General features: G+C 41.6%; 1 protein-coding gene across 8 annotated transcripts in view; it reads right to left on the bottom strand.

Moving 5' to 3' along the window:
• The window catches only part of RAPGEF4 (Rap guanine nucleotide exchange factor 4), a 260359-nt gene that overhangs the window by 110136 nt on the left and 135022 nt on the right, over positions 1-15201 (bottom strand). For all 8 annotated transcript variants that reach the window (XM_016135049.2, XM_016135092.2, XM_016135066.2 and 5 more), the window contains 2 exons: positions 5459-5531; positions 1330-1349 (listed from right to left, as the gene is read on the bottom strand). In XM_016135049.2, the coding sequence (XP_015990535.2) occupies positions 1330-1349; positions 5459-5531 (93 nt within the window). The remainder of the gene's footprint in view (positions 1-1329; positions 1350-5458; positions 5532-15201) is intronic.

Below are 15201 nucleotides of genomic sequence, written 5' to 3' on the forward strand. Positions count from 1 at the left end.
TTAATAGCAAAAAACCAGTGGAAAGGTTCACTGAGGAAAGGTATTTTAAGGAGGGCCAGAAAGGCAAAGGGACAGTTAATTTATAAAAGCTAAGACATTTTCAGAGGAGTGAAGATAGCTAGAAAATGATCCAAGGCTTGAGAAAATAATAATTACAATAATAGTCCTAAAAGTTACTGAGCTCTATTGTAATATCTCTATGCTTTTCACAGATTATCTCATTCAATATTCATAATGGCCTTTTAGGGTAGTTGGCACTAACATTCACATTTTGAAGATGAGGCAGAGATATTTAGAGAAGTTAAGTAATTTGTGCAAGGTCCCGAAGGGTAGAACTAAAATCCTTTGCTGAACCAAGCTAGATATAATTTTGGTGTGACATTTGAAGTGACATTGGTCGGTCTTGAACCAAAATTTGTGTGGTACAGCAGCGGGCCAGAATTTCTAACCAGGCCTTTGAAACCAAGATTATGAAAAGTAAGAACCCTAAAAAAACCCAGAGTCAAACCTCAGAAAAGGAATATAGAAATAATCTGAATTTAATTAAGACAATATCCAGCCCACAGACAAAGGACCAAAAGCAGGGAAAGAAAAGGATGGCAATTCTGTAACATTGCCCCTTGGGTACAGCAATCAAGGAACACAATGGCAGGTGATATATCTGGGAGCCACTGAGCTTCCATCAGTAAATCTTTCATGTTGTCGTCTAAATTTAGATACCAGTTTATATAATTAGTATCATTATTATTATTTACATGCAAAGATGATGTCACTATATTACTACCATCCTTAGAATTCATGCTTGATACTGTTTCTTAAGAAAGGTTTGTCCTAAACTCTCTCACCTGTTTTCCCTAAACAGCTATAAGAACTAATTATTTTTGGCTTCCAAAGAGAAATATTGACTTTAATGTACTTAGAGTAATTAAGCAAATTTATCATTTGATCCTGAATTTCATATTCTGTATTCCTTTTCAGGAAAAGAAAAAACAACAAATTCTCTATAGGTTGTTAAATAAATTATTTGTTCTACTGCCATGTACACATCATGGGAAAAAGAAAACACTTAGCAATTATTCTGTTTGCCCCTAGAATAACCTTTCTTTAGACTACATAATGTCAAGGGCATGTGATGACCATGTCAGAGCAATCAACCTTCTCCCCTTTGTATTTCAAAGTGACCCATCAAAGATGGCAGAATGAGATTAGAATAATATTTATTGCTCTGTTGAATGTAGATAAAGAGTTCTCTTGGCTGGCAAGGTTACCATGATTATTTTTTTACCTTTGACAGTTTTTAGAAGCTAAGCAGAGAGAATAGCTACTCACGTTCTCCTTGTCAGGAATCCCTAGAAGGGGAAAAGGAGAAAGAGAGAGACCATGAATTGTAAGATCAACATGAAATCTTTTGCTGAATCAAACCAAGTAAAATTTTGATTTTTTTTTTTTAAAAAAAAAAACCCTACATAATGCTGCTTAGAAAAGCAGCAGCGTCTATCAGAATCTGTAACATAAATCAATCAATGACTCAGGAGCAAGGCTGTGTGCCAGCCAACAGAATCTCATGCGGACTTTGCTTTCTACCATATGCTTTACTTTCCCAGAGATCAGATTTATCCCTGCTTCATTTACGCCATGTAACTAATTCTTCTGTGTTGGGCACCAGAGCACTCAGAATTTTAGACAGACACATCAACTCTTAAGTTGCACGTTTGTGTTTCTACATTTCAAACCACCCCACACTGCTCCGACGCTCTAAACCTAGGGGCAGGTTGCACATAAAAACTGCCAGAACGCAGCTTCCATTTGGAGCAGAGTACACTCCTGCTGTCTTCAAGTCAGGTCTGAGCGAGCGGTGGCTGTTTCCAGGGATGTCTCAGTTTTTGTAGCAAAAAAGGTTAAACATTCATCCATTTGTTTATTCATTTACAGACATTTCATGAGCACCCACTACAGGCAGGTCCTGGTCCTTTGTACTTCCTTTGGAGTTGTGACTCTGATGCACACGGTAAGGGACACGGCAAGGGCCATGCTAGAATGTCCACAGCCCCAGCAGAGCTTAATGCTCCCAGTACAGCGGGCACAAGTGGCCTTATCTTGAGGAGACATAAAAGCATGGGTGGTTTTTATGTGTGACTTGTACCTAGCTTTGAACAGTGTGAGGTGGTTTGCCATGTAAAAATATAGCATATCCAAAATCTGAGTAAATAGGACATTTTGTGTTTAATAAGGAGTTACAATGATTCACAATATCGGCATTAGAAGAATTGAGTGCCCATCCTAATGGGTAGCAGTACAGTACACAGGAGGGATAAGAATGGAAGATTCCCCAACCAAACTTAGCCTCCCAAACTGGGACAGCACCAGGATATAAACCTCTGCAGAAAGCAGGGAGATGGTCGTGCACGCTCCAGCAGCACATATACTAGAAAGCAGAGAGACAGAAAGGGTTGTCCTCTCAAACAGAGAATATTAATGGGCATGTTGGCTATCATTTCCCAGATCTGCCAGAAAGAGTAAGGGTGGTCTGATGTCAGCACTCTGACCACATCTTGAATCCATCCACCCACCCACCTATGAATCCAGCCAGCCAGCCAGTCGGCCAGCCATCTATCCATCTAACCGACAACCATTTGAAAGGACTAGCGTTGATTGAATGTGGAGATACAGGGATGTAACAGACGTAACAGAATGAGGATGATACAGGGATATTACTTTCCAGGAGGCTTAAGATAAATACACAGTTGCACAAATCACCATAATAGAGTGGCTGGAAATTAGGGTCTCTGTAGAGAAATAATACTGAAAAGGAGATTTGGGGCCATGCAGGAACTTGAAAGTTGGGCTAAGGCAGTAGCAGTCTTGGGATTTCATCTTCCATAGCAGGCAATGTATAATGATTAAAAGTTTTTGAGCATCAGAGTAATATAATCAGGAAAAAAAGAGGGAAGGGACTGTTCACGATTAATAGACATTTAAGACATAAAAACCAGATGCAATGGCATGATCCTTGACTGAATTCCAGTTTGAGAAATCAGCTACATTGAGATACTCAGTTGGGAAAATCTGAATATGGACTAGGTAGTAGATGTTATTAAAGAAAACCATACCAGTTATTAGATATGATAATGGTGTTGAGGTTATACATGGAAAAGTTTTTATTTTCAAATACCTGTTGAAGCATTTGGGGTGAAATGTATGTACATGATTAAAAGAAAAAATATAGCGCATATTAATTTTAAAACATTAAGTTAATTAACAAACCCTATTTAGATATTGAAATATAGTATTAATTAAATCTAAGTGATGAAAATATGGGTGTTATCTGTATCATTCTGTATGGGTGAAAGTTTTGGCAACAAAAAGTAAACTTAAAAAAGTTCTGTGTAAGTCAGCTGTAGGGTAGAGCAAGGCTGAGATACTGATGGTTCAGAGCCAGTTGAGTCATTTTTGCCTTCAGGTGACGAGTGATGAGGCCCTCATCCAGGTGACTGTGCAGGGAACATAACAAAGGAAGAAGTAAAAGATGGACCAGTGATTAACCTCAGTGGGTAGAGGTGAGAGAAAAGAGGACTCCAAAACGGTTGTGGTTTAGAGCCTGGTGTATGGGAGGAGAGGAGTGGAGTTATGAATGGAAATGAACTTTCAGGAGGAAGGATCGGTTTTGTGGGCATCAGGATGTGTTCTGATACTGACATTTTGAGTTTAAGAAGCCAGCAGGACATCTGGAAGGAAAGAGAACATGCAGTCACTTGGAAAGCTAGGCTGCCCTTTTAAGGAATCAAGGGTATTGGTTCAGGAAGTATTAATATCATTTACAAGAAAGAATGCAACAGTCAAAGGGGAACTATAGAGAAAAACAGCCAAGGCTGGTTGGGTGATAATACCCAACTTTTGAATGAGAGGAAGAGACAAATGGCCAAAGAGATACAAGAAAACCAGGATGCTGCAGTGGAGCCTGGAACCAAGGGAGAATGAAGTCTGAATATAAGTCTTATTCAATTCAGAGAGAACGGGGAACAGTAATGACTGAATCTGGTTATTGGTTGGTCACCAAAGCTGCAGAGTGGGTTGAATCAGCAAGTATGGAGAAGAAGCCAGACTTTAAGGGGTTAAAGAGTGACTACGGTGAGGAAGTAATAGCTAACATCATTTGGGTATTTCTTACATGCTTATAACCCTTCTAAACACTTTGACATGTTTTGCTTCATTCAATATTCACAACAGTACTGTGAGGAAACTAAAGAACAGAGAGCCTAAGTGCTTTGCCCAAGGTCACACAGCTAGGAGACAGCACAGCTAGGATTTCAACTCAGGTACTCCTCACAAGCCAGTCATCTCTAGATCAGCCAGAAGAGAAAAATCAAGAACAGGGGAGGGGAGGGGAGGGGAGGGGAGGGGAAGAGAGTTGAGGAGAGGAGAGGAGAGGAGAGGAGAGGAGAGGAGAGGAGAGGAGAGGAGAGGAGAGGAGAGGAGAGGAGAGGAGAGGAGAGGAGAGGAGAGGAGAGGAGAGACTTGCCCTCCTCCCCTGGGGCAGGGGCTGCCCAGAAACTGTGAACCAGCGGGGAAGGAAAGTGAGGAAGCTCACTTAAGATCTTGGTCAAGTGGGGAGGAGGATCACCTATAGAGAATGACAAGTCTGGGAGTAAGAGTGGGGACTCCAGGAGCTAGGAAGAGGATTTGAGGGGTGACCCTCGGGCTCTGAAGATGCTTGGAGTGAAAGTGCTGCCTGCTTCATCAGTGTGTCTAGTTAAAGTGCTACCACTTCAAAAACCCCAGTTCTTGGTACCTTGTCACATGTAAATGTGCAAGAGCCAAATAAGGGGTCTCAGAGATGCAACGAGCATCTCCCAGAGATGGTAATGAGTGCTAAACAGATGCTTCCGACATGCATGAACAGACAGACTCAGGACACAGGGTTTCTTTGAGTCTAGTGGGCACCCACTAGGAGGAGTATCATGGAAAAAAAACTCTCATTTTATGATCATGCAGAGACCGGTCTCTTATAAAAGGCCTGGTGTTTGGAGAGGCCATGATTTAAGAAGAAGAATGACTCATACTGCTTCTCAACTTGATCAATAACATCAAAATAAGCAAGAGGTGAGGCTCTCAGGTGTCTAGATATGATTGAAACAAACACAGTTCATGAATGCCTTCTTTAGAAGAGCACAGAAACAACACTGGATTTCGCTACAAAATGAAGAGATTCCAAGAACGCATTTTAAGTATGCTGAAGTTCCAACTGGCACCAAAGCATACCTCGCTCCGTCAGCTAAAACTATAAAATAATATTATATTAACAATTTTTAAAAATAACCCATGTGGGCTGGAAGTCTGTTTATCCACAAGAGTCTGGAAACTCATTCTGTCAAGCTGGTGTAGGGCATATTTTTCATCACATGAAAACACACACCACACGACAAATTTTGATACGAAATGCTCATATTTTTTCACTTACTGTCATTGTTAGAGCCCGTTTCCATAACACCATAAGGAGGAGCCAGAAGTCCTGCCATGTACTGTCGATATTTCTGAAAGACAAGATTGTAAACTCAATGCACGGATATTTACTCACTTGGAGCATTCATTTATTTACATGTTAAAAAGCAGAAACATTGGGTGTCAGAAAGCATCTGAGTCTTGTATTTATAGAGCCATGAAACGTGCTTTCTGGAGTCTGTGGTTAAAATAAAGATGCTGTGTTCTAAAGAGGTCTTCTTGGATAATACTGAATGTCCCTCCCACCCAGGAAGCGGGTTCGATCTCAGCAAGTTCATTTATGTATTTGTGACTGATGAACCGAATTGTGTGGGCTTTTACCTTTCCTCCACCTCTTGTCCTGCTTCCCACTCCCGCAAACACATGCTCAGGCTTTTGCAGAGGGAAAAGACATTTCGTTTTCATAGATGCAGATACAATAAATAGGTGAATGGCAGTGAATGAGCTTTCTTTCAAAGCCAAAAGAAATACATCTCTAGAAAATGTCTGTTTTGAAAGAAGCTGATTTGCTTCCATTTACCCACTTGCTTTTACGTCGTACACCTGCCCGTTATGTGACCTCCAAAGAACTTCTGGTATGTTTTTAAATAGAAGAGTCTGGCTTCATTTAGAACTACTTGGATTCCCCTGAGTTTTATCTCCCTGACTTTTGGTCCAGGCAAGCTTTATAACCTGGGGCTCAGCAATACATTTTAGCCCCCAGTGTCTGTGCTGTTTTGAAGGGATAAGGCTTGGTGAGCATAAAGCAATCTAGAGCATCCAATGAGTGGAGTGGCATTTATAAAGATTGGAAAGTGAATATTAGAATCCGCTCTTCTAAGGTAATAAATATAGTCCCCTCCCCTTTCAGAATGAAAGCTGAGCAATTTTATTTATTGCATGGTGTCATGTATATTTATGGTTTATAATTATGATGACACATAAATATTAAACAGCATCAAAAGAATCAGCACTCTATAATGTGTTTGTGGGTTACACAAACGTCAGCAAGACTTCATCTGTAGCAATGGGCAGCTGGCAACATGCAATATTCGAGCAACCATCTGGCCCATTTGGTAGATTTAAATGGTGTTTGTAATGTAACATTGATCATTTCTCAAAAGAGCCTTCTTCTAGTCAAGATGCAACTAGCTTTTATTTTTTAATCCTTTTTGTTCTCATTCCAAGGCAACTATACTAACACCTGCACGCAAACATTAAAAAATCATGATTTTCTCGCCTCTGAGTTAACTAATCACTCAAATATACCCACGGGACCAATCTATCCTGAATTCCTGACATTTCCTTTGATAACTTCCCAATTCTGAGGCTCTTCTTTCTTAGGACACCATCTACTCTTCTTCCTCATGAGAGAGCACTGATTAAACACATTTCTCGGCATGACATTATACTGGCCTCAGAACAAAACAGGCTTGGAGAGAGCAGACGGGGATGGGGCTACATTATAACAGGGCATTTTGGCACTGAAGTGATAAACCAAAAAATGAGAGATGACTGTATTAGTAAATCTAGGTTGTGGAGCAGTTCGCATCTTCATAGAAGTTTAAAAACCACTTTGAGCTTTCTGAGAAACAGAATGCAACTAAAGGGAATGAACCAAGGCCAAGCTTAATAAGGCCCCCACACGAAAGTCAGCATAAGGCTAGCTTAAGCCAGCAGTTTTTCAGAGGTGGCCCAGCACATATTTATGGTGGTTACCCTACACACTTCCCACACCCCAGCTGCTGGGGTGTGCGGTGGTCTGGCTGAGTGCTTTGACAACGTCCTCTTTGGGGACCTGGTTGACATCCCCTTGCAAATCCTTTCTCTGGATCCCAACACACTCTGACACCCCCATAGCTTAAGTGGCCTCACTCAATCATTTTTTAATCACCGTATGCCCTGGGAAAGAGCTTTAACTTCCACAGACCCTGATCCACACCGTGGAGTGCCTCTAGCTGAAGGACTGCTCAACGGTCACACTCCCTGGCACTCCAGGGCCTCTGAGTGCAGTTAGGAAATCCTTTATTCATAGGGCAAGAAAACTACAAGAGCCTTCAAGGGTCTCTCTCAGAAGAGTTTGGAAGGCTTTGCTGTCAGGAACTATTCCTGGTTTTGTCACTAATCATCTGGGTCACTTCAATCATGTCCTCCAAGTTTTCTGTCCTCAGTCTTCTCATCTGTAAAATGGGTGCTCTGAATCTGACCCAGGGCTTTTAAACCTTGTTCTGCAGAACGCTAAGTCCATCAGACAAGGGCACCATGCAAACAGAGCCTTCAGCCTCTATGGCAACTAGAGTATCTTCATTTTTATCTGTTCTATAAATTAGAATTCTAAGAGCAATTTCATTTGAAAGAATGACATTTGCTTCTAAAAAAATTGAAAGTTTACAAACCACAGATTAAGTAATCTCTAAACTTCCAGCCAGACAGAGGTCATTCAAAGATTTCCATGAAGAATGAGCAAAGACCAGTTTAGGATTTGTCTAGGAAGTATTAGGGACTCTATTCTCTATTAGGAAGACTTCTGTGGTTGTGGATTGGCCAAGTGACAAGTTGCTCCACACATGAAAAGTTTATCAAAAACAAGTAGTAAGATTTTAACTGAGATGCACCACAGTACAAGGCTGACCTTCTCAAACCGAAGTGTGCAGCCCCCCTGCCCTTGTGGCCTCCAGCAGGGCAGGCGGGGATGTGAGAAGGGTTAACAGGACCTCTTCCTAGAGCTTAAATTTTATTCTATGTCAAGTAGTTTAGAGGATTATCTTTATACTTTTATATTATGGAGTAGAAAGTTAAATTTACATAAATTTTAAAGATTAAAGCATGAGACTTCAAAGAAATTTTGAGCTTGCTGCTGGCCATGTCTAGCTACAAAGGGCCTAGATCCCAGGCATAATGTATTGATTTTGTCTGCATTCGGGGAACTTCAGTGGGAAAAACAAGAACCTCTGATGTTATGGAAAGCGTGCAGAACTGGCATCACACAAGAATGGGGTTTTAGTTCTAATTCCACCACATGCTACCTGTGTGAACTTGAGTAAGTTTATTACCTCAGTTTCCTAGCTAAGGAACCTGGGATAATAACACTCATCTTTTGGGACCATTGGGAGGATGAGAAATACATATTAGGCACTTAATACATCATTGCTGATTAATAATAATAATAACAAATCAAGGATTAATCAAGCTATATTTGATGATATTTCCCAGTCTTCAGCTTTAGGAATGAACATTCTCTCATGACAAATCCACATTACTGAGGCTGTTGATAACACATTCAATATAAGGACCCAAAGTACATCTACTGGCCTGTCTTTTAAATGGGGCTATGGAGAAATAAGAATTTAAATAATAGACTTTCTTAAATAGTTTTAATAGCCACATAATAAAACAGTTCAAAGAAAAAGGAAGAATACAAGAAACTAAGTGCAGAAATAATTTAAGAAAAATAAGTAAAGCCTTTCAGTTATCAGAACTGTTTTTTATTAACACAATTATTTTTAAAAATTAATCTGTAAATGACAGTTGGCTGGTTTGTAAAGCAAAGTCAGTGCCTATGGCTCAGAGGGAAGAGGGGAAGGCAGGGACTAGAGTAGAGAGGAGGGAATATATTCTCAGGCCCAGGAGCCCAGATGCCTGTCCTTAAATTGAGGTGGAGATGTGCTACCAGCTAGGCTAATGTTTTCTGAGAAGAGGCAAAAGATGACAGTCTCAGAAAGGTTAAAACCTGGCCCATCTCTCAGTCAATTCATTGTTCTCACCAAGACCAGTGAGGAAGGCTGGTGGAAAGCATGGAGTAACCACCAAGGTGAGGGGAGCCGGGGCAAAATCCAACTCTGCTCCAGAGCCTTGAGCCCCAGCCTAGGGCTGCTCCCACCCAGAGAAGGGGGTACCTCTCTCTAATTTGCACAAAGACTCTATACAGCCCAGGAGCCAGAACACAAAAGTTGAGTGGCTTCTGCTGTGGGAGAAGGCATTCTAGAGATGTGTCACATTCTGAAAGACCAGTCTCAGTTTGCAAAGCAGGAATTGCAGAGAATAAAGGAAAGCTGGCAATTTGAACCCTAGCTGGACCCTCTATGACAAGAGAAGAAGGGATCCTAGTGGGATGGGACTCCCTACCCTGGAGGTCAAGGTCTTCCTGACACACTGTGAGGTCTTTCCTGGATGTTCTCCAAGCTGCTGCCCACTGCCAAGGCCCCTCCAAGCTACCAGCAAGAGCCTCTACTAATGAAGCCAGCATGGCACACAACTGTCACCACATTCCTGCCTAGCCAGCAGCAGCCAGGAATATACCTGAGCTTTGGTTATACCCTTTCCCAGCAACTGTCCCCCCTGGAACCCACTTCAGCCTAGGAGATCATCAGGTTGCAGGGAAAGCATAAATAGTATCCTTAGGCTGAGATACCAGAGCTAGAAAAGCATTGAAAACAGGATGCCATGAGGATGATTGACAGCATTGGTGCAAACACATTTGGGTGGGGGCATGTCCTCAGAACAGGGACATACTAATGGGAGCTCATAGTGGGCAGTATCCAGGATTGGGGAAGAATAGCAAGGACTGTTCCAGGGGATGGGGCTATGTCTTGTCACTATGCCCCATTCATTACAATCTTTACTAGGTTCTCCCAACGTATTAAAGCTGAATCCATAAGGTGTAATGGCAAACAGCTTGCCTATACTTTCTGTGGAAGCATCACAATTATGAGATAGAATAGATTAGAATAGGGGTTAAAGTTTAGGTCCTTTTTTTTCTGTTTCTTGGGAAGAATTCTTTCACAAATTCTGTATGACGTGTAATGTATGATTTGCAAATTGACATGTCACATTGCTCTAAAATTGCAGAGAGCTAGACAATTCTTAAATATGTGAAGAACAGAAGAGGAAAAGGAAAGCAGTAGTAAATGGAAAGTTTAAGCAGAATTTTTCTGTTTACCATTTAAAGCCGTATCTGTTGCTTTTCCCACAGTAGATCACTGGCTAGACCAGGTTTACCCCTTATGCCAAGGTATCCTATTTCTTTATTTCTTGATTTTTATAGTGTTGGTGTAATGGGACACAAAGAACTTCCATCACCACTTCTTCAAAGATGTTTAATCACATCCCTTGGCCCTATTACAGATAGTTCTAAATGGAGGCAAAATTCTGCTTGCCAGCTCCTGGCCATTTTTAATTCATGACCAACCAGCAAGAGCTGTAGTTTGGAATGTGATAATCACAGCTATAGCTAATGGAGGAAGTTTTCCAAACCTGAATTGTCTGAGAATCCTAGAATAAAGCCTGAGTGGGATGACGCTGCAAGTAAGCAGATAAAGTCTCTGAAAAAGCCACCTGTTTGAAATTCTCTCTCCTACTGGCCTGCGAAGGTACAGGACTCTGAAGCACCCTCAGATGAGGGCATGATTATTTCCTATGAGGAGCAATAGCTGAGCCAGCTCTCATTCGGTCTGACTTACAATAGAGGTTAGTCAGATGAACCCTGAAGGAACAGGAGGATGAATATACATTCACTTAGTCATGATGACAAGGGAGGCACTGTGGGGTCCTCATGACAGGGTCCTTACAGTCCTGGCATCTAGTGAGGAGGGGGACGGCCATTCCCACACGACTATATAAACAATCATCTCAGTGCAGTTGTGCCAGGGGCTTGAAAGGGAAAAACTACAGGGCACATGGAAAATGGGGCTGGGTGTGGAGTGAAGCAAATTCAGATTTGGGGATCAGGGTGATGACATGGAACCTGAGGCTGAAGAGGCTAGAGGGTGAGGGGCAGAAGATAGGGAGAACCATCCTTCCAGGTGGGGAGGGAACTCTAGTGGCATTAAGAGACAAAAGAGGCCAGTCTGGCAGAAGAGTCAGGATGAGGGGTGGAGAGACAGAAAGTGGTGACGTCTGAGCAGTACAGGTGCCTGACAGGTAAGGCCTTGCAGGTCATGATGAGGATCCAAGCACAACGGGAAGCAGGTTAAGTGGAGAAGTGACAAGGACATGCAGGTGTTTTTAAAGAATCATTCTAGCTGTCAAATAGAGAATGGTTTTGATGTGGGAAAACATGGAAGGCAGAAGCCCTTCAGGCGAGAGCGGGCCTGGATGTGGCCCCTCCAAGGGGCCTGAACTGGGGAAGAGGAAGAGGGAGGGACTGGCACAGAGGATGCTAAAGCCACTTCACTCCTAGAGGCTGAACTACCTACACTTAATGATATTCAAGACTCAGATTTCTTGCTGAAGCACATTTAGTACGTCTGTACTTTTAATATGACAAAAAGGTTCGGAGATTTCAAGGGGCTCACTGGAATAATTATAATTTAAGTTAATGCACACTCTGCATATTGGATTAATCAAATTAGCCATGAGCTGCTCTTAGGAAAACTCAAAGTGAGAGCAAGACACACACACACTAGGTCAATATTACTTAATTAAGAGTCATAAGATAATTTGCTCGGGAGCAGTTATTGCACAGTAAATCCTCACACCTCTCTTTTCGCTAAGCCTGAATTTACTTCAGTCTAACATATAAATGTAACTATGAGCATTGAAAAAAAGTAGCCACTGCTTCCTTGTTTACAGAAAAAAAAAGCTGACTGACATTTTATTTAACCATATCAGTCTTCGAAGAATGAATGGATATTGAGTATAGTTTTTCTGAATTAAAATGACCAAGCCCAGTTATTATATCAGTAATACAAATTATGGAAACATACAAATTCAAAAAAAGAGCATAAATACCAATAATACAGAGTTAGGAAGCGTGAATCATTTAAAAACTCAGAACAATCATATCACAGAAAGTTATAGCCCATGACTACCATCCCATTAGAGCAAACCTACCAACATGTTGTTTTTGTTGTCTTGCTCTACAATGTGCTGCACAAAGGGTAGTAGGCAGAACAGGAAGGGATCAAGGAGTGATTGAGGGGTAGCTATTGTCTGAATTTGTCTCCCCTCAGCCTCAAATTCATATGTTGAAACCCTAACACCCCAGGGGTCTTCGGGAGGTGCTTAAGTCGTGATGATGGAACCTTGATGGATGGGGTCAGTGCTCTTATCGGAGGCCCCACTGAGCTCCCCTAGCTCCTTCTGCCATGTGAGGATACGACAAGAAGTCAGGGACCTGGAAAAGGACCTTCGTCTGACCTCGCTGACACCCTGATCTCAGATGTCCAGCCTCCAGAACTGAGGGTGGGGGGGGGGGGGGTGAGGAGGAATAAATTTCTGTTGTTTATAAGCCTCCCAGTCTGTGGTGTTCTGTTGTAGCAGCCCGAATGGACTAAGACGGGGGGTAGGAAGACTTTTCTGGCCCAAACAGATACCTGAATTTCCTGCTTTAGAGACATCTCTTTAGTTTCTCGTTTGGTCCCTCAAACTCTGAAACCACTGAGCCATGGGTACTATGCATCTCTCCAGTTATCCTCTGATTGAGTTTCCCTACAAGCATCCATTATAACTCACCTGTCCTGCCTTCTTAACACCAATCCTACTCTGTAACCCCAGTGGGTATCCAGTACCCCAGCTCTTGCTATATTCACACACACTGGACACTAGAATGGAAACTGCACAAGGGCACTGGCTTTATTTGTTTTGTATGTTGATGGAACTCAACAGTCTGCAGAAGGCTACTTCTTAGTTCAACTCTCCTTGACTTCTGGAGATGCTCTATTTCAATTCATTGCAAACTTCTGCAGTTTTTCTGCCCACACACATTGTGCCTACTCTCCATCTCCCTTCATCATCATCATCATCATTTCTATTATTTCTACTCCAAGTTGTACACCTACGGCATATATCTGGGGAATTATGATAATATAGCTCTGTGTGTTTTTGGAAGCTTCTGTTCATGGTGGGATATTGTACCCCTTAAGTCCTTTGAGTGGTTCCTGGTTTCTATCATCTCTTCACTCTAGATAATATAAACTGTTTTTCCTACAGTGTATTCTCAGGGGCCTCACTCAGGCCCTATACTTTCTAATTCCCCTTCGTATCATCAGATAACAGACTAGGCCTCACTTCTCCCGGCATGAACAGTAGGCAGTGGCAATAATGAAAGTGGTGCTTTAGCCATCTTGGAAAACAGAGTGAAAGAGAACACTAGAGTGCTGAGTGAGTGTCAGAGGGAGGTGGGGCATGAGAGAGGGCAAGGAGGAAATGTTGAGGGGATGCAAGCTTTAAGATGCAGGCAAATATGAGCTCCATCCAGTTCTGCAAACTTTTGCTGATGCTAAGAAGATTTGCAAACCTTTACATGAACTGTCTCCCTCTTAGGCCTCCCGCTCTAGTTCCCACACTCTTCCCCTGGTCACTTGTCTCCAACCACTGGCCCCTTTCAGATCCTTGAGCACACTGAGCCTCCCGCTGCCTGGAATGTGCTTCCTGCCACGTGACCTAGCCAATTTCTATGCTTATACAAGGCTTCCTCGGAGTGGCCTTCCTTGAGCACCCAGTTTATGTCTCTTGTTATTCTTTCTCCCAGCATCACGTCTTTGTCATCGGTGTGCCCAGAGAATGTGTGGCTATGTACCGTATGAGAGTGTGTGCTGGTTCGATGCATTTCTCATCTGTTGCATTTTCTCCTCTGTAGAGGGCAGAGAACACATCTACATTCTCCCACTGCATACCTAAAACTTAGCACAGGGCCTGGGACATAGCAGACTTTCAACGAATATTTGTTGAGTGAATGAATAAGTGAAAGAATCCCTTGACCTCTCTGAGGTTCAGGTTCTTCAATAATGAACCAAAAATATTACCATGTACCCAGCATGGCTGATGGAAGGACTGAATGAGATAACCCGTGTAATGCTCTTCACAACCCAGGCACACAATGAATATTGGTTCCCACTCCCTCTACACCATGATTTCTTCTCATACTGATTCTGCCAGTGACATTTTCATTTAAAAAAAAAAAAAAACAAAAACAAAAACTGATGCTTGAAAGAAAAATAAGCCTAAAGCATGAAGATCTACAAAAATAAATCTAATGATTTCGAGATAGGATGAAAGAAGCTATTTAAATCATATGATGTACATAGTCAAATATCTCTGTGATGTTTGTTTGCTCTTTATGAATAGCTTTTTGCTTTCAGAGAAGGGACAGGAGAAGCATGAAGATCAGTTGATGCTGATAAAAACAAAACCTAAATTTAACACATCAAAATCTATGAATACTAATCAATTTTGCAATTTAAAAGGAAGTACAGAGGGATAGAGCAGCCAGTCTGCTCCACCAGAATTAGCACCAAAATATACTCATTTGTAAAAATTTAGTTTTAAGAGACCTATATATGAATCTTGCTGAAAAAATTGACAGACATTCATAAACAGTGAAAGGTAGAATATAATTTATTTTATATATTACTTATTTTTTTTCATAATTTGGCCTATTTCTTTTTCTTCCTAAGTCACATCATCTTTAATGTTTGCCTTTTGGTTTTGTTCTAACTACTATTCTGTGTGTGTGTGTGGCCCCTTCCGCCCTCCACCCTTCCACTCTACTATAACAATTTTAATTACTATAAAACAAATAAAAGCACATAACAAATTTAAACTACAAGGTGTAGAAAATAAAATAAATAATTCTCTCCCCTGACTATCCTCCATGTACTGACCTACCTAACTAGTCTTAACTGCCAAGTTAGCCATTGCCGACACTCATTTTCCTGTAACTTCCAAAATGTTTCCATGCACACACCAACATATAATCTCAATTGGCTTTAAACCAATGGGATC

The sequence above is a fragment of the Rousettus aegyptiacus genome, unplaced genomic scaffold (assembly GCF_014176215.1).
Source record: "Rousettus aegyptiacus isolate mRouAeg1 unplaced genomic scaffold, mRouAeg1.p scaffold_m13_p_2, whole genome shotgun sequence".
Lineage (NCBI taxonomy): Eukaryota > Metazoa > Chordata > Mammalia > Chiroptera > Pteropodidae > Rousettus > Rousettus aegyptiacus.